Raw genomic sequence first — 17,886 nt, forward strand, 5'->3', positions numbered from 1 at the left:
AAAGGCCCCTGCACCTTTGTCTACTGTCTGCTTGTGGCCATCTCTTCCCCCTGTATTGTACTAGATGGTGTTCTATCAAGCCTGCACTTCTGAGATCCGATCTCTACTCCAGCCAGCATCTTTCCTCAGTCTTAACCCCCAGTGACGGTCATGTTCACAGGCTCTAAACCGCTAAGGGGGAAGGGTTCAGATGGAAAAATTGCTAAGGGGAAACACTGACAAGATTCTTCAAGGGATCTATTTTCAGCCTTCATTTCATTGCTTCTAGCAACAGCCCGCTTCCTCCTGCAATGTATTAGACAGCTCTGCACTTCCTCCTCAGCCACCTTCCTTTGGGAAATCCCAAATACTGGGATGCCCCTCAATCTACCAAGAGGGATGAAAAGAATCATTCTGTTCACTGCCAAGGAGTCACTCCCCAAGCTAATGTCTCCGCGCGCAGTGGCCACACAAGGCTGAGGATGCCAGGCTGGATAGGGGCAAGGATGGGAGTAGGGAAAGAGAGAAGCAGCTAGCCAGTGAGGTAGGTGCACACTTCGGTTACTTTTTCTGTAAAAATTAGCTTGTGAAGACTTGTGACATTTTTCTTCTTGTGGCTGAGGTTTTTATGGCATTATTCAGCTAATTTTCTGTTGATTTGAAGCAGTAAGGGGGATGAGTCTAGGTCAACCTCTTACCCTGCCATTGTATCATCTAAGACACCCCTTGCCAAGGGCTAGGGCAGGGTCCCCCCTTGACACCTGACATGACTTCTTGAGCTTGAAAGCAAGAAAAGAGGCAGAAAAAGACATCTGATCCTTCTTAAGGAGAAGCCAAAAAACCCAGGTCAGTTTTACACGCACAAAAGTTAGTCAGTAGAAATACTAGCTGCCAGAAAAAGGGGTTGGAAGCCAGAGGCAATCTTCAGGGCAAAAGCAAGAGGATCAGAGCGTCAGAGGAAAAGATGAAAAGATGTGTTCTGAGTGAGGCTGAAGGTTATGTAACTGGATGAAGTAAAAGTCTCTCAGTTCCAGGGCTCCAAATATGTTTGTGTATGTTAGGGTACAAAAACTCAACATCACTCTTCTAATTTGCACTTCAGCATCCCCCACCCCACCTCTATCATGTCACCATCGAGGAAACGGCTTGTTAAGCACCAGGAGACAGGAACACTTTGAACTGGGTCATTGTACACTAAGCATGAAGTAACCCTTCAATCAGCAAGCGTTTACTGAGCACTCACTCCATGTCACATCTAACAAATAAATAACTAAATAAGGAAGACCATCCCTGTCTTTAAAGAATTTGTATTCTAATGGAGGAGAAAACAGGAACCCAAACAGACACAGCCAAGACACATACAAAGTGGACGGAAGGCAGAGGGTGAACTGCATGCATCTTGACGGAACCCTGAGACTGTTAAGAGGCAAAGTCTAGGAGGGAGAAAATTCCAGGAATGGGGAGAACCACAGCAAAGGCATTGAGATAAAAGATGAAGGGTGTGTGTGTGTGCGCGTGAAAAGAACAGCAAGAAGGCCAGTGTAACTGGACCATAAAAATATGGAGAGGACTGACCTGTAAGAATACTCAACTGGTAGGAAAAGACAGGTTGTGAAGAGCTTTAAATGCCATAAATACTTTATGGGGTAGCAGGGAGCTAAGGGAGCAATATTACAGCTAGGTGGTACAGTGGATTGAGTGGCAGGCCTGGAACCAGGAACACCCGAGTTCAAATCCAGCCTCAGACATACACTAGCTGTGTGACTGCTGCCTGCCCAATTTCCTCATCTGTAAAACAGGGATCATAACAGCTCCTTCCTCCCAGGGTTGTTGGGAAGATTAAATGAGATAACTACAAAGCACTTAGCACGGTGCCTCAAAAGTAGTCAGCATTACATAAATGATGTTATTATTATTGCTACTGTTGTTTTTATATGGAGTAGAGGGGTAATACAGTCAGACTGAGCCTTTAAGAAAATCATTCTGGCAGTTGGTTGGAGAATGGATTAGCAGGAAGACAGCTATCACAGTACTCCAGGTAAAAAGTGATGAGAGACTGAGCAAGTGGGATGACTGTGTGAGTGAAGAGGACATGTGCGAGAGATGGCATAGTGATGGAAATGATAAGATTTAACAAATGCCTGGATATGTGGGGTGAGTACAGTGAGTAGTCAAAGATGACCTCGAAGCTGCACACCCGGCTGCCTGGGAGCATGCTGGTGTCTGTAAATACAACAGAAGAGCTTAGAATAAATGAGGATGTGGGGGAGGAAAGACACTTAGGTCTGTCTGGGGCACGAGAAGTTTGGGACACCCTTGGGACATTCAGTTCAGGATGTCCAAAGGACAGTTAGTGACGAGAGACTGGAGCTCAAGGGAGAGACTGGGGCTGGCCATGAAGATGAGAATTATCCACATAGAGAAAATCAATGAATCCACGGGAGCCAGTGAAATCACCAAGTGAAGACAGCGAGAGAAGAAAGAGGGCACAGGTCAAAGTCTCAGAGCATTCATGACAGAGATGAAGAGCCAGCAAAGGAGAGAGTGTGGAGGAGAAGACGGGAACAACAATGTCAAATGCTCAAGAAGGACACCGAGCAACAGTCACCAGATGTGGCACTGAAAAGATCCCTGGTGACAGCACAGAGTGCAGTGAGGGTTTACAAGAGGGTGAGAGCCTAGCACAGATGGCTTTCTCAGAGTTTAGCTTAGAAGAGGTGGAGAGATATGAAATGCCAGCTAGTGGTAGCTGGACAGCAGCATCCAGTGAGAACACTACCACAGGGCTCTACTACTGACTACTTAACCCTAAGCATCGAAGGGAGGATGATAGAGTGGAATGAGCTGGGTTTATAGTTAGATGACCTGGGTTCAAATCCAAGATGTATCCCTTCCTAGCTCCAGGACTGTGGGCAAGTGATTCCATTTCTCTGGCAGTCCTCAGTTTCCTCATCTATAAGATCAGGGGGTTACACTAGATGACAACTGAAGTCTTGTAAGGCTTTTCTCTTCTTAGGGCCCAGCACCCTTAGAAGGTCAGTGAGTCTCTGAAGGACATGACTGACTGATGAGACAGTCCTAGTTCTTAAGGAAACCCCCCTTCCATCTTGGGCAGGACCCCACCCAACTAGAAGACCTCACTTCTGTTTACAGTGTAAACAGAATCCAGTCTGGGTGAGTTCCTGTGTCCTTGGAACCCTCTACCAGAATTTAGGGTGATCCAGCCCATGAAGGAGAAAACCATCCAGAGAGGCCTGGATGGAGACGGAGTCCCCTGTGCAGAGTGCTCGAGTCTCATGATCAAGGCACATTCTCAGCAGGAAGAGCTGAAGACTCCTAGCTCACTTCCTCATTAAATGTCCACCAATCAGAGTTGATTTTCACTTGTCAGAGACATTTTCTTTTACAAAGGTGTTTAAAACATTCAGTATCTCCACTGGGGGTCTTTGGTTTTCCAAAAGAAACCACTGATGATCAATTTATTATTAGCTAACCTAATTAAAAATTGATCATTAATTACTCAGAAACTCTGTCTCTTGGGTTTTTCATTCATAGCAGGAATCTTAATTCTTATAAGGCAAGCTTCCTTAACATATTCCTGTTGGTGAATTGAGTTTTTCCTAACGGAGTAAGTTGCTTTTGATTGTTCAGTAATCTTATTTCAGTGGGGGAAGTTTCAGATTCATTAAATTAAGAAGCCAAAATCACCTAGTAAGTCATAGTTAGGCATACTCACTGGAAGGGATCGCTTTAGCAAAGTGTCTTGCTTCTATCAGCTTAAAGATGAGGATCATAAATCAATATAACAAGCTTAAATTATATAAACCAATCAGGAAATTCAAATCATACAAATCAATTAGGATATAGCTAAGTTCTAAACAACAGTAAATATGCTTCAAAATAATGTTGTAAAGCAAGAAAAAATTAGCAATTATCTTATAATCTCTGATATTTCCGTAGGTTACTGATGTTTATCTCTATAATACAAATATGTATGCAATGAATTAAAGAAGATTTTTCTGAAGATGAAATATTTTTGCAGAATGAGAAGACTAGTTGTATTGATAAGACTGACCAATAACAGAAGCACAAAATCAAGTATTTTTAGAATTAGAATGAACCATAGAGGTCACAAGATCATAAGTTCAACTTATGAATTCCATCCATCTCTGAGGAAAACAGCGAAGAGATGCCAGAGTTAGTAGAAATCCATGCTGCTAGAGCCGCTGAAGAGAACATTCATCCATGGAGAACACCATTTCCAGGAGTCATGACCCTACTTCAATGTCTCAGATGCCATGGAGCTATATGCCATTTGACCTCTTCTTTATGAAAAGCTTCCAACTTCTTTTTTAGGTGACTTTTCTGTGACAATGAGTTTCCAATTTTATAATGGAAGTCAGTTAAATATTAAAATTCCCCACCCAGCTGCTCTCTTGGATTTCATGAACTCTAGAAACTCACCATCTTGCAAGATCAACTCTGAAACTCACATTTCTCAGCATCCCCACTCCAGGGGCCCTGCCTGCAGGCCTTTATCATGCTTTGATGTTTCTGGTACCCTTCCCTCCCTCCCCATCCCACTTTTCATTTTATGTGTTGTCTCCCCCATGAGACTGGAAGCTCCTGAGGGCATGGACTGTCTTCAAGCCTTTCTTTGCATTCCCAGAACTTAACTTAAAGTTTCAAATAATTATTGCTGAAATATTTCTATTCATATAAAAAGAGTGAGAACATAATGACAAGAAAGCAGAATGGAGGAAAAAAAGAGAAGGGAAAAAAAACTAATAAAACAGGAAAGACAATGTGGAAAGAAAGAAATGAGGTAGAAAGAAACTAGGAGTGAGATATGGACAATATCTGTTGCTTTTGCCCTTAAAAATACTAGAATCACGGACTCCCAGAGCCTGAAAAGACCTCAGAGGTAAATCTAGTCCATCCCCCCAATCCTCCCAATAATCTCTAAGGTCCCTTTCAGATCTACATCCGAAAACCTTTGGGTCCCTCAGTATTCCTAACAAATGACCAGCCAACCTCTGCTGGAAGATCTCCAGGACTGGGAAATTCACCAAGCTAAGACTCCTTCCACTCTTGGTTAGGTTTAATTAGGGAGAAGTGCTGCACAATGTGGAGCTAATGTAGCTCCTTGTAACTTCAACCCACTCGTCCTACTCAAGCCTTTTCAAGCCACAGAAAACATAAAACCCTTTTCGACATGACTCTTCAAATATTTGAGAATTGCAATCATGTGCCCCCTAATTATTTTTTTCTGCTCAACACATCCAATACCTTCATATGGCATGGTTTTCAAGGCTCTTAACTACCCTGCTTGTCTTTTTCTCAAAGTATTCCAGTTTGTCAACGTTTTCTCTAAAATGGGACATGAAAAACTGGACGCTGTTCCCCAGAAGGGTCTAATCTGGGCAAAGTGAAGGGGAAATACTCCCCAACTTCTCATGAACATTACACTCGCATTTATGAGCACAGTCATTTTTGACTGCCTCATGATGTCATTTACTCATAGTGGGCTTGCAGTTTACCAAATCCTTAGGATTTCTCCACATCCAACTGCTGTCTCACCACATTCCCCAGATCTTATACCTGCGAGCAACTGGTTTGTTGAATCCAGGAGCAGGACTTAACATCTGTCTCTACTAAAATCTACTTTAGGAGTTTCCATTCATCATTCCAGACTGCTGAAATGTTATTAGGTCATGACTCTGTAACCCAATGTTTAGCTATTTCTACCAGATTCATATCACTTTACACATTTGGTGACCATGTCATCAATGTCTTCACTGAAGTGACTGATGAAAATATTGACCAGAAGAGGGCCACAGATAGCTGAGATGTGAAAAAAGCCTCTACAGCTAAATTACAGAGTGTATGAAGGGGAGTTAATATATAATACAGTGTAAATGTAGGTTGGGAACCACGTTTTATGATGGGCTTTACATGTCAAACAGAGGAGTTTATATTTGACTCTAGAGGATAAGAAGAGAACAATGAAGGTGAGTGAGTAGAGGAGTAATGTTATCAGAACTGTGTTTTAGGTAAATCACACAGGAGCTTTGCAGAAAATAGATTGGGGACACTTAAACTGGAGGGAGAGATACCAATTAAGAGGCTATAACAATACTATAGGCGAAAGGTGACGAGGGCTTGAAATAGTGCATACAGATGAGGTTACAAAATGAAGTGATGCTGCGAAGGTAGAACTGACAAAACTTGACAAGTGACTGGCTATGTGGGATGGAGAGCTGAAAGTGACTATGAGATCATGAGCCTGGCTGCCTGGAAGGGTGGTAGTGCCCTCAACAGAAATATGGAAATTCAGAAGAGGGGGGAGTTAGGGGGAAAGAGAACGAATTGTTTTGGACATGTTGAGACAAATGGTAGGCCAACTGGAAATTTGTTATAAAGGACTAGAGCTTAGAAGAGCCTGAATACGCAGACGTAGGAGTCTTCATTAAATTCAAGGGAGTTGATCAGCCACAAAAAGAGAATGGAGACAAGGAGAGCCAGGACAGAGATTGGGGTTATGATATAAATGTTGCTCCAATAAAGAGTGGACTGACAGGTAGGGAGAGAACCAAGAAAAAAAAAGAATTATAAAAACCCATAGAAGAGAGAGTGTCCGGGGAAGAGGGCAGGCCAACAGCACCAAATGCTGCATGGAGGTCAAGAAGGATGAGGCCTGAGAAACACCCAGTGGATTTGGCATTGAAGAGACACCTGCTAACTGTGGAGAAAGCAGTTTCAGTTAAGTGGTAAGCCTGGAAGTCAGACTGCAAAGGATTGAAAAGTGAGAGAAGAAGTGGGCACACAAGAATGGGCAGATTTTTTTCAGAGTTCGGCTGTGAAAATAGGAAGAATCACACATTCCTTATTTCCCAGAAGCCTTACAACAAGAGATGAAAAAGCAAGTATTATTCCCATTTTAGAGATGGGAAATTGGGAGTTGGAGAAGCAAAGGGTCTTTCCCAAGGCATTAAGACGAGTTAAGTGGCAACATCAAGATACGAACTCTTCCCGACTGATTCTCATTCTGGCACACAACCTACCACACCACCAGACTGGGGCCGCACATCACATTCATTTGTATTTTGTTGTTTTCGTTATTCAAACAAAGAACAAGGAATACTTGTATAGGAAGCATTGTGAATAAATGTCCAATGTAATTATTTTCCCAATGTACTTTGTAGGAGAAAATGGAAAACAACCAATTACTTTTACAACTAAATTTCATCCCCATGATTATAACTAAAAAAAAAATTGTAATGAAAATATTCAATATGATATAAAGGTATTTCTTTCTAGAAAATGAGTAGGAAAAAATGTACCAAAAGGGAAGGAAAAAATGTGACTCCTTATAAAAATACTACAAACTGTTGTGATATGAAAAAGATTACAGCTTTAAAGAGTGGTGAAGTGCAAAATGACCTATTTAAAAATATGCACCACCTAAAAAGAAGGCTACTTATTCATAATACCATAAGTTACAATGCTGGCATGCAGAACTAGACATAATATCATGTACTCTTTATTTTTTCAAAAGGTTTTCTCCAGTTATTCCAAATGTCTTCAAAGCAAAAAGGTGAGCAATATTCCTGCTAAAAGCAACAAATTTGCTGCTTATTGCATTACAAATAGCCTGGCAAATGAACCTGACTTCCAAAGGGCAAAAAAATAAAGGAAGTTTGCACTTGTTGGTGCGACAGCCCAATCCAGCCCTGTTACACATCACAGTTGCTGCAATGGCACATTTTCTTCCTCCATCTCCACACAAAGGATAACTCAAGATGGCTATTAATAAATATGCTGCTCAAATCTCAAATTACTCTAGATTCAGTTAAACAGATGACAGTTTGGGGATAAGATCCCAGCTCTGCGCTACTGGCCAGATCTTGCCTAACATGAAATAATGAGTCAATTCTAGTCTTCACTTGATAAGTCATAGCATTTGAGAACTGGAAGGGATCTTAGAAATGGCCTCAGCCAGCCTCTTCCCATCTGATGCCACAGAGAAGGAGAAGCCAGAGTAGGAAAAGGATGCATTGACGCTCCCACAGAGAGCAGGCAGAAGAGCCCCCAGAGATGCACGCATGGAGAGCCAGGCTCGGGGCCCATGACTGGGCTCCCCCTCCAGACTGCGCTGTCCCACGGACGCTGTGCAATCTCATCCCTTCTCTGCACTTGGCAGGACAGAATAGTGCTTCAAAGTTACTTGGCTAAATCCAAGGGTTTTACTAAAAATATTTTTGAAATAATTATGCTTGTACATAAGCACAAAGAACAGACATGTCCTTTTCAGAGCAGGTTTCAAGTTATTTCATTCCTCAGTGTCACAGTAGAGAGGGACTTGTTTTATCATTATTTACAGGGCCGGGTGGTGCAGTGCCTAAAGAGCAGGGCCTACAGTCAGGAGAACGTGAGTTCAAATGCAGCCTCAGACACTGAGTAGCTGTGTGACCCTGGGCAAGTCACTTCACCCTGTTTGCCTCAATTTCCTCATCTGTAAAATGAACTAGAGAAGGAAATGGCAAACTACTCCAGTAACTTTGCCAAGAAAACCCCAAATGGGGTCACGATGAATCGGATATCACTGAAACAACTGACCACCACCACCACCACCACCAACACAGATGAGAGTCAGAGCACTAAGAAGGGTTTGAATTAAGGTGTGCTACCCACCATAATGTCCTGAATGGCTCAGTCTGGAAAAAAATAATTTTGAACCCAAACTTAACTTGGGGAGTATCTGTATGATAGCAAAACAACTAGTCAATTCAAACAGAGGTACAAGTTAAAAATTTAAAGAGATGACTATCTGAAGGAGCCCCATTTAAATATAAGATTTGAAAAGAAAAACTATTTCACCTTTGCACCTTGCTAGAACACCAAAGGATTAAGGGGACTTCGTATCTTTTGGGGGGGTACTTGGCCCTCACTAAGCACAAACTCCTGCAGGGGGCCCGGCTAGTAAGCATTTTTTTGACCTCCACATTTTTCACATGCTATGGAATATGGAATAAATCAAAAGAGATTAAAAACGTAATTCCTAGAGTGAGTCTAAACATGGTCTGTAACACAGGGCCATTCCCTTTCCTGGAGCATGGACACCAAGGGCAAGCTGGTGAGGCCCAAGGACCTGTTCTCAGAACGTTTTTAAATGCATGACATGAAATACCTAAGATTACAAAGGATAGTGACTATATTAAAAAGGAGTTATGAACGTATTTAAAAAAAAAATTTACCAACTCCAGATTAAGGACTCCTGGTCTAAGATAAATTCATACTTCCTCTAATGATTTAGGACCACATTCTGGTTTTCCAGAGGTTTAATTCAATTAATATGATAACAAGTAGTATAATTAAGTTAATTTAATCTTAAAGCTTTGGCTGCTACTTTCCTTGTGTGAAAATACAGAAGGAAATAAGATGATACCTTTAATTTTGCTTCTTAGATACTTGAGGACTTCTTGGGTCCCTTTCTAAATGGAGGAGAAAACAAAACCATCACTGAAAGAGAGCACTGCAGGTTAAAATAAGATCTACATGAATGTCTGATTGTGCAATAAATAAAATACAAACTTGAATTCAAAATACACTTACATTTAAAAGTTCTCGTCGAATAGTTCTCAAAGGGTTTCCTTCTAATGCCAAAAACTGCAAACGAGGAAGGTTTCCTAAGGCATGGGGAAGACTATCAAAAACAAGATAAAACCCTCTAAATATGGTTCAACTAAACACACACACACACACAATGAATTATTCACCTAGACAGATGGCTACAAAACTCACAAGACAGTGAATAGTCTATTAGAGCTAACATGCCCATAGTAGGGCAAAGTAAGTCTGGCTATGATATTTCCTCCTCAAATGAAAGTTTAACTTTAAAATAGGAAAAATTTGCTTAACAGTCTTGAGTGAGGTAAAAAGAATGAGCTTTGGGAAATTTTAATACTATTATTTATATTTATTGCATTGTAAAAGTAAAATAAATATTTGTCTGAAAAGCCAGGTTTGAATGATTCATCACTCCTAAATGATCATATCTCAGGCTTATATTGTGAATACCAAAAAAGGCACCATAGTTCCTCTAAATAAAAAAGCATTGTAGTAGAAGACATAATACAAATTAAATACAAAGATTTCTCCGAGCCCCTACTCAGATGCATTCATTTATTTAAACAAAAAGGATTCCTCTCAAAAACTCCAAGAATTAACCCAAATATTTACTGAGCAGCTGCAGTGTGCTGGCTGACCAAAGATCTGGAGAAGATCCCCAACACCTGAGTATGAACAATTATCCTGCAGAATGGGGTTAGCTTTCTTTATTACTGTATATTTTTGTTTTTATTAAATAACTTGGATGTGTCTATGGAAAGAGGGAAGAGGGTCAGGGAGACAGAAATGACACACAGGAAACTTTGGAGGAGGCAAGAAAACTCTAAAGTCCATTTTTAAGAGCAAATGACCAGCTGTTTTTCAAGAGGGTTTCATATAAGAGGCAGGAAAACAAGTTTCACTGCTATTAGACAAAGCCATATGCATACAACAAGCATGTAACACAGAACACTTTTTTTCAAGTTAATACACAATTGTACGAATTGTCAATTTCTACAAGTTGGGGTAGAATATCTGAGATAGTAGACTACATACAGCAAGTGGCGAATGCCCATTTTTTTCTCCTCCCCTAATGCAGGGCTAGGCATAGAGCCTGTCATTTCTTTAGTCTAGGGAACTCCCTGGGGAGCCCACTCCTCTGTGAGGGCAGGGCAGCACCTTTCTGTGTAGCGGAACAGTCTGTTTGGAGAGCAGGCCTACTAGAACACCAAAGGATTAAGGGGACTTCGTATCTTTCGGGGGGGGGGTACTTGGCCCTCACTAAGCACAAACTCCTGCAGGGGGCCCGGCTAGTAAGCATTTTTTTGACCTCCACATTTTTCACATGCTATGGAATATGGAATAAATCAAAAGAGATTAAAAACGTAATTCCTAGAGTGAGTCTAAACATGGTCTGTAACACAGGGCCATTCCCTTTCCTGGAGCATGGACACCAGGGGCGAGCTGGTGAGGCCCAAGGAAAGGAAAGGAAAGGCCTACCACGAGGCCCAGTGCCAGGGGGTATCAGAGGCCAAACCTGGACCCAGGTTTTCTTGAGTTGGAGCCCAGCTCTTTATCCTCTAGCCCACATGACTCTCTTCTATGGGTCTTAATTATAATACATTTTAAAAGACAATCTAGTTCTCACATCCCCCTAAAATGCAAATACACAGAAAAAAGAAGCAGCATCAGAAGTCATTTGAAAGGCTTCAAAATAATTTTATATTTAACTATAATGTCCTATACAATTTAAATCACTGAGAAAAATTTTTATTTGTGGACTTTGAAATATTTTGGTTATAATACAGACATTATTTTCTATGCTTAATCTCCATATTATTTGTGGGTTAGTTTGTTTTTTATTTTTTTCCAGCTTACCTACTGATATCATTGTTAGTTAGATCAAGTCTTTCCAAGGCCTGGAGCATGGTGATTTCATCAGGAATAGATTTTAACTTGTTATCTCTTAGGTCTAGCACATGGATAGATTTAAGATGTTTAAGATGCTCTGCCCCTAACATTTCAATCTGGTTCTCACCAACATGTAATTCCTACAAGAAGCAAAGATCAAAGTTATTCATAATTCCATTATTCTTAGTAAATGTAATTTATTCATCACCTACAGGATGAAATATCAATTAGAGACAAACCAATTCAAATCATTCACAGAATAAAATTCGAATTACTGATAAGAAACATAGATTTTCTATTGCTAATTTACGTGAGTTTTCAGTAAGATGAAAACAAGCTTTTTTTCACAGCTGAACAAAAATCCCCAGAGGAAAACTTTTCAGAGATTTTGCTATCATTTTAAAATTATTACAAAACTTCTATAGGGAATTATTTCAAACTGTGAGAAATAAAGTAAAACAAAATTTAGCCAAGATATATAAAAGGGGAGGTGGTAGAGCAGCAATTAATTCAATAAACTAGATTCATAGATGTGGAGTGTTAGAAGGGACCTGGGCCAACAAAGGTTAAGGCTTTGCACAAGATTAAAAAAAAAAAAACAACCAAAAATCTAGTGGCAGAACCTGGACTAGAATCAGTGCCCACAGCTTAGCTAGTGCTGACTAACTAGTTACTCTGAATGCAGGAGTCCAGATCTCCTAAACTGCAATTCAAGTGTCTGCCTACCACCATGCTCACCTCCAGTAGGTACTCAAAGAGAAACGAGGACTCAATTTGGCTCTTCCCTCTAAGGAGGGAGGGATGAGCTTATCAGCCAATCCTGTCTGTCCATTTTGGGTGACTCCTGTGCATAATCTCCCCTAAACTGGCTGCTGTGGTTCCCACCCAACATGCCTGGGACCTTCCTCATTTTCTCCTGACATCTTTAAGATACCAACAGCCCATAGTGTAAATTAAGCTGTGAAGACCATAAGAAAATGTGTTTAGTGAAAGAAGTATTTCGCCATAGGATATCAAAACAAGAAAAGCTTTTTAGTGACTAGGATTTGAGATTGTCAGTGTCCTACTAAGTTCATTAACATTTAAATGATATATATTGCTCAGTGATTCCTGTCACTGTTATTATTGAAATTACAACCCATTTAATGAAATTAAATTTGTTATTACTTGGTTTCAGAGCACAGAGCTAGAAGCCAAAGACAAGCAGACTTTAGATCCCACATGGGAAATAGTGAGTTCCTCATCATTAACAGCTTGAAAGAAAACTTAAGATTTCCACTTTGTAATGTTGTCTAGGTTGGACAAAACTTCTGAAAGCCCTTCCAACTCTGAGCTTCCATGATCGGATGTAGTTATTTTATTATAACCTCATAATAAGAAAGCAAAATATTACAAATTGTGAAGTGATTTTAACACTAGTTAATTTCACCAAAAAAAATTTTTTACCAATATTTCTTAACAGACCTGTTTATCAACGGATGAAACAAGACAGATCATTACTTTAAAAACTATTTTCTTCTACTTAAAAAGTATTTATCAACACTAATATTTGTGACACTAATTTTACTACAACTCTTGGAAAAATTCCCTTTTAAAGGTGACTATATAGCAATACATATTCTATTACTTAAATAGTATTTTTAAAAGTAATATGTTTTATACTAAATAGCAGATGGTACCTTCAATAATATACAAGAAGGAAATTCCGGGAGAAAATGCAGTTTATTCCTCCGTAAATAGAGCAGTTCTAGTGACTCCATGCTAGCTAATTCAGAAGGTATAGTTTCCAAGCAGTTTGAGGTGCAATCCAAATGCTTTAATCCTATAGAAATTATTTGGTGAAATACATTTATTTTTTTTTAAAGATCAAAACTTGCCAATTCACATACTTTTGTTAACAATGAATAACAAATTCAGCATGAAGATTTGTGAAAGTTAAACAAAATATATTCTTATAATGAATTACATTACCACACCCCCCAAAAAAAACAAAAAACAATGGACTTATATAAACTTAGGTTGACTGTCAAAACAGTTTTAATACATTATCTACTAAAATTTTAGAGTTAACATGTGTTCCACAGAAATAATGTACGTGAAAATACCAAGTATAAAATAGTACACATATATAAGGTATTTTTACTATTATTTATCATTTTCTTAAGTTAAAATACATTTAAGGAAATAAACACATGTAAATGGGGGGGGGGAGGCCTTTCAGCTTTCCCCCACTGAACAAGAATGGTTAAGTAAAGAAAGGAGACAGTAGCAGCATGATGACCTATTCAGGAAATCTGAAAAGGCCCCCCCCCCCAACTTTGTGCAGCTTTTAGAACTATTAGCATAAGTAACATTTCTATGGGAGCGGCAGCATCTTCTCATTACATATAATGACAGCTCAGCCCGTGGGGAAATGAACCGACAACCTTAGCATCATTACCAGGCTCTAACCAACTGAGACTGTTATTATTTTAAAAGTCAGGAAAAAAACCCCTCAGAAAATGATTCCTACTCCTGAGGCTTTAGATTGCCCTGAATGTCTTGTTACTTAAAGGTTGATTACCCGGCTTTTCTTACATTCATTAGCATTCAAAGATTTTTGTGGAGGAGAAAGTTGAAACTGTCAGCCTTTCAAGAAAAGAGCTTTGAGAATCTGTCTCTAAAATCTAGCTCACAACCAAGTTGTACCCAAGTAAATTCCTGCACGTCATATTTCACACAAGCTCCCAGCTACAGAGTAAATGGGAAAAGTAATAATGTGGAGAGCAAATTTTCAAAAAAATATGAAAACGAAGAGGCAGACTAGCAGAGAAACCTGTGACTGAAGCTGATGGGAATGGGGTGAGGTGAAGAGGTAAACTGTTAAAATAATATAAATTAACTTTATTTTTCTCTTCTGCTGCATCCCTTCCTGAATGACGAGTTCAAATTGCCTAGGTAGGCAAGGTAAGCCTAGCCCGTGGCTGACTCAGAGGAGCTAGTGACCAAGAGATAAGCGAGCCACTAACATTTTGGGGTCAAGCCAGCTGTAAGGTTAAGGACCACACAATGGAAAGGCTTTTTACTTCAATTTTAAAATTCTGGGTAAAATTATAAAATATAAAGATTAGAGAGAAAGGTATCACATTATACTTTTTGTCTTTAAAAACTGACTCTAAAATATAGTTTTAAAAATACTTACTTCAAGGACCTGTGATTTAGCTGATGTAGGGACTCTCTCCACCAACAGACTGAGTTGCAACCCTTCTTTGTCTTAGGAAACTGTCTCTGTGAGTTGCTGTGGCTAAAACAATTCATCCCCCAGTGGCCTTACTTAAAGTGCTAGTCCTTGATGACAGCACAGCATGCCCTGGGCCTGAGCTCAAAGCCTTCCCTGGTTGAAACACTCTGCTGGCAGAGCTTTCAACAACCCCATGGTGCCCATAACAATGCCACCACAAGGCTATCTTAATGCTTACCCTGGTGGGGTATTTAGCTGTTTTACAGAGCTACATTGAGTACCTTTTTAAATGTAAAAAATTATATTGTTTCTCTCTTTAGGTACAAATATTTTTAAATGTGAAAAATCTGGGCTCAAGCAGAAGACCACCTTGCAGGAATTCCAGCCAAAGTTGCTTCTTCCTAGAGCCTCCTACAGGGAAAGCTGCACAGTGGCGCTACAGTTCCCTACCTCTCATCTCATGAGGGTTAAGACACAAAGTCAGATCAAACATCACAAAACCAATCAGCTGCTCAGCTCTGCAGCTGGATGATGCCCATTATAACTTCATTCATTTTATTTTGCTTTTTTTAGTTTTGCAAAGCTGACTTCTTGACAGTTTCACATTTTCTACCTCAAGCTGCAAAATACCAAAGTGCATTATTATCTAGGAAAAGAGGGCTCCTGGGTCAAGACTGACGCCTTGGGGTAAGCAACACTTAGCACCTTCAAACCCATTATTATACTTGTCCATCTCCAACTATAACAAAATATTTTATTTTAAATACATGAAATACTACATTAAATTTTAAATATTTAAACACCGAGTAAGTTTACTTTTCATCCTAGTGATTTCTGCTGGCAAGTCCTTCATTTGATTGCCGGCAAGGTTGAGTCGCATCAGGTTAGAGAGAGAAGAAAAGCTCGCGGGCACAGCTGTGAGGCGGTTGTTGGAGAGATCCTTTTGAAAAAGTAAAAACAAAATTAATAAATGGCCCCTCCCAAGGTCCTTGCACAAGCAGTTTTAAGATCCTTGTGGGCAGTGCAAAGAATATTCTGAGAAAGAACGATTTCATTAGGGAAGGGCTTTCTTCTCTATGCTTCCATCTCTCCAACTATCAGCTCTTAGTTGGGATTATTTTTTTAAAAAATCATTCTGCATTTTTACCAGGTGTTTATATAAATCCAACGTTAACACTTAATTTTGCCTTTTGGGATCATCAAAGCTTTCAATGTAGTAGAAAATGGACTGAAATCAAGACCTGCCATATCACTTTGCCCTGAGAGTCTAGAGATTCCTTTTTGGAAATGTTAAATGCCTCTACTGCACTGGAAGTTCTTAAATTTGGATGTACCCTAAAAGAACCCTTCACAGATTTACTGGGAGAGTTCCATGAATGGACCAAGGGGTTGGCTTTAGACTTTCACAACTGAAAGTGGAAGGTGAAAGAATGGCCCATGTACAGTGTGAAGTAAAACTTAACAATTTTTACCAGTTTACCAATTTCTTTACCAGTCTGGCCAATTCTCACCTCCCACAGAGGCAAGGCTGCCTAATGAATTCAAACGTTCTTTCTCCTCAATGCCCGTGTCATTCCAGGTGACCCGATGGCTAGGTTACGGTCTTGGCGGTGCCCGCGTGCTGGTCATTATTTTTATGATCTTTTCAATTCAGTCCTCCATTAATAACTAAGTACTGAATGTCTGGTGACACTGAAGGAGGAGAACGACTTTCCTCACAGGCTTTCCTTTGTTTCCTAATTCAAATCTACACCTGGAGGAAGTAGAAAAGGTTGCTGGTGACAGATGCTGGCTAAGTCTGGTTTTAAAAGACTTTTTTTTTTGTGAGGCAATGGGGTTAAGTGACTTGCCCAGAGTCACACAGCTAGTAAGTATTATATGTCTGAGGCCAGATTTGAACTCAGGTCCTCCTGACTTCAGGGCCGGTGCTTTATCTACCACGCCACCTAGCTGCCCCTTAAAAGATGGCTTTAAAAAAGGGTTTGCAGCAAGAGAAATGTCACAATTAATGTGCTAAAACTATTCCATGAGCACATATCAAAACACCTGGTGCTCAACTTTAAGACTGAAGGTTTGTGGAATAGTCCTTAGCAATCATTATTAAAATAAAATCAATAAAATAATAATTGTCTTAGCAATCATTAATAAAAACCTTTGTGGAGAGTTTTTCCTACCATTCCTCAATAATTTCAACATAATAGTGAATTCTGTTCTCAGGCAGTAAACACAATGGTAGCTAACTCAAGGTCTGAGATTTTACCTAATGCCTCACTTAGCTCAAACTTCTAGTGAGATGGAGTTGTCATTCTTACATCAATATAAAGATATACCACCACAAAGTGGCCACTGATCAGCCAATTAACAGGATCAGAGCATATTTGTTACTTATTTCAAGTTAGTATAGTGTTTTATAATTTGTCTATCTTTTTATTTGCTTACATATTGTTGGTCATTTCTGATTTTTTTTTCTCCCAATGCTGAGTCCTTAGTAAGATTCGCCAATAATTAAACACTGTTCCTTTGGAAACTATGGGACTACTTGGTGACAGTCCCTCTAGTGGCATGAATTCCAAAAGTACACCTCAGTATAAATGCTAAGGACACCTATAAACCTCGGATCATGGATCTGGAGTCAGAAGTGACCTTTTGGGGCTAGAAGGCCACAGAGTCCACCCCCTTCATTCAACAGATGGAAAGTCAGCAGGCAGGATCGGAAGCCAGATCTGGCCTTTGCTCTCCCAATAAGGTCTCAAGCTCTCTTTGTGCCTCTGGCACTACCTTCAGAGGCCAACAGTAAAACTCAATCAGACTGCATGAGTCTGCAGGTTTTCTTGTCTCCCAGTCCTTCCTCCCATGTCTCATTTTGCACCCTGGCTGGGAAAGATGGCAGAGGAGGTTGAGGGCTTTGGTCTGAAACAAGAATCACAGAGGACTACTCTGCAGGACCCTAAGGGCTGATCAAAGTTTTTCAAGTAAAAAGCACATCAGGGTTAGAAAAGCCAGACTTACTAACTCCTCCAATCTGTGCAACTGGCCGAATCTGTCGGGGACACTGGTCAGTTCATTGTACTGCAGAAACAGGCCCTTCAGGTTTCTTAGTTTTGTAAGTTCTTCAGGCAGTATTTTCAGTTTGTTGTGACTATTGATAGATAAAATGAAATGCTAAA

General features: G+C 40.0%; 1 protein-coding gene across 6 annotated transcripts in view; it reads right to left on the minus strand.

Moving 5' to 3' along the window:
* LRRC40 (leucine rich repeat containing 40) overlaps window positions 1-17,886 on the minus strand; it is a 62,889-nt gene that overhangs the window by 21,114 nt on the left and 23,889 nt on the right. For all 6 annotated transcript variants that reach the window (XR_013487469.1, XM_020993061.2, XM_078156712.1 and 3 more), the window contains 6 exons: window positions 17,729-17,858; window positions 15,536-15,659; window positions 13,179-13,321; window positions 11,467-11,639; window positions 9,595-9,685; window positions 9,428-9,473 (listed from right to left, as the gene is read on the minus strand). Coding sequence is in view for 5 of the 6 variants with exons in the window: in XM_020993061.2 (XP_020848720.1) it covers window positions 9,428-9,473; window positions 9,595-9,685; window positions 11,467-11,639; window positions 13,179-13,321; window positions 15,536-15,659; window positions 17,729-17,858 (707 nt within the window). In the remaining variant the exon portion in view is untranslated. The remainder of the gene's footprint in view (window positions 1-9,427; window positions 9,474-9,594; window positions 9,686-11,466; window positions 11,640-13,178; window positions 13,322-15,535; window positions 15,660-17,728; window positions 17,859-17,886) is intronic.

Source organism: Phascolarctos cinereus, unplaced genomic scaffold (assembly GCF_003287225.1).
Source record: "Phascolarctos cinereus isolate Bilbo 61053 unplaced genomic scaffold, phaCin_HiC Scaffold_5;HRSCAF=322, whole genome shotgun sequence".
Taxonomy (NCBI): Eukaryota; Metazoa; Chordata; class Mammalia; order Diprotodontia; family Phascolarctidae; genus Phascolarctos; species Phascolarctos cinereus.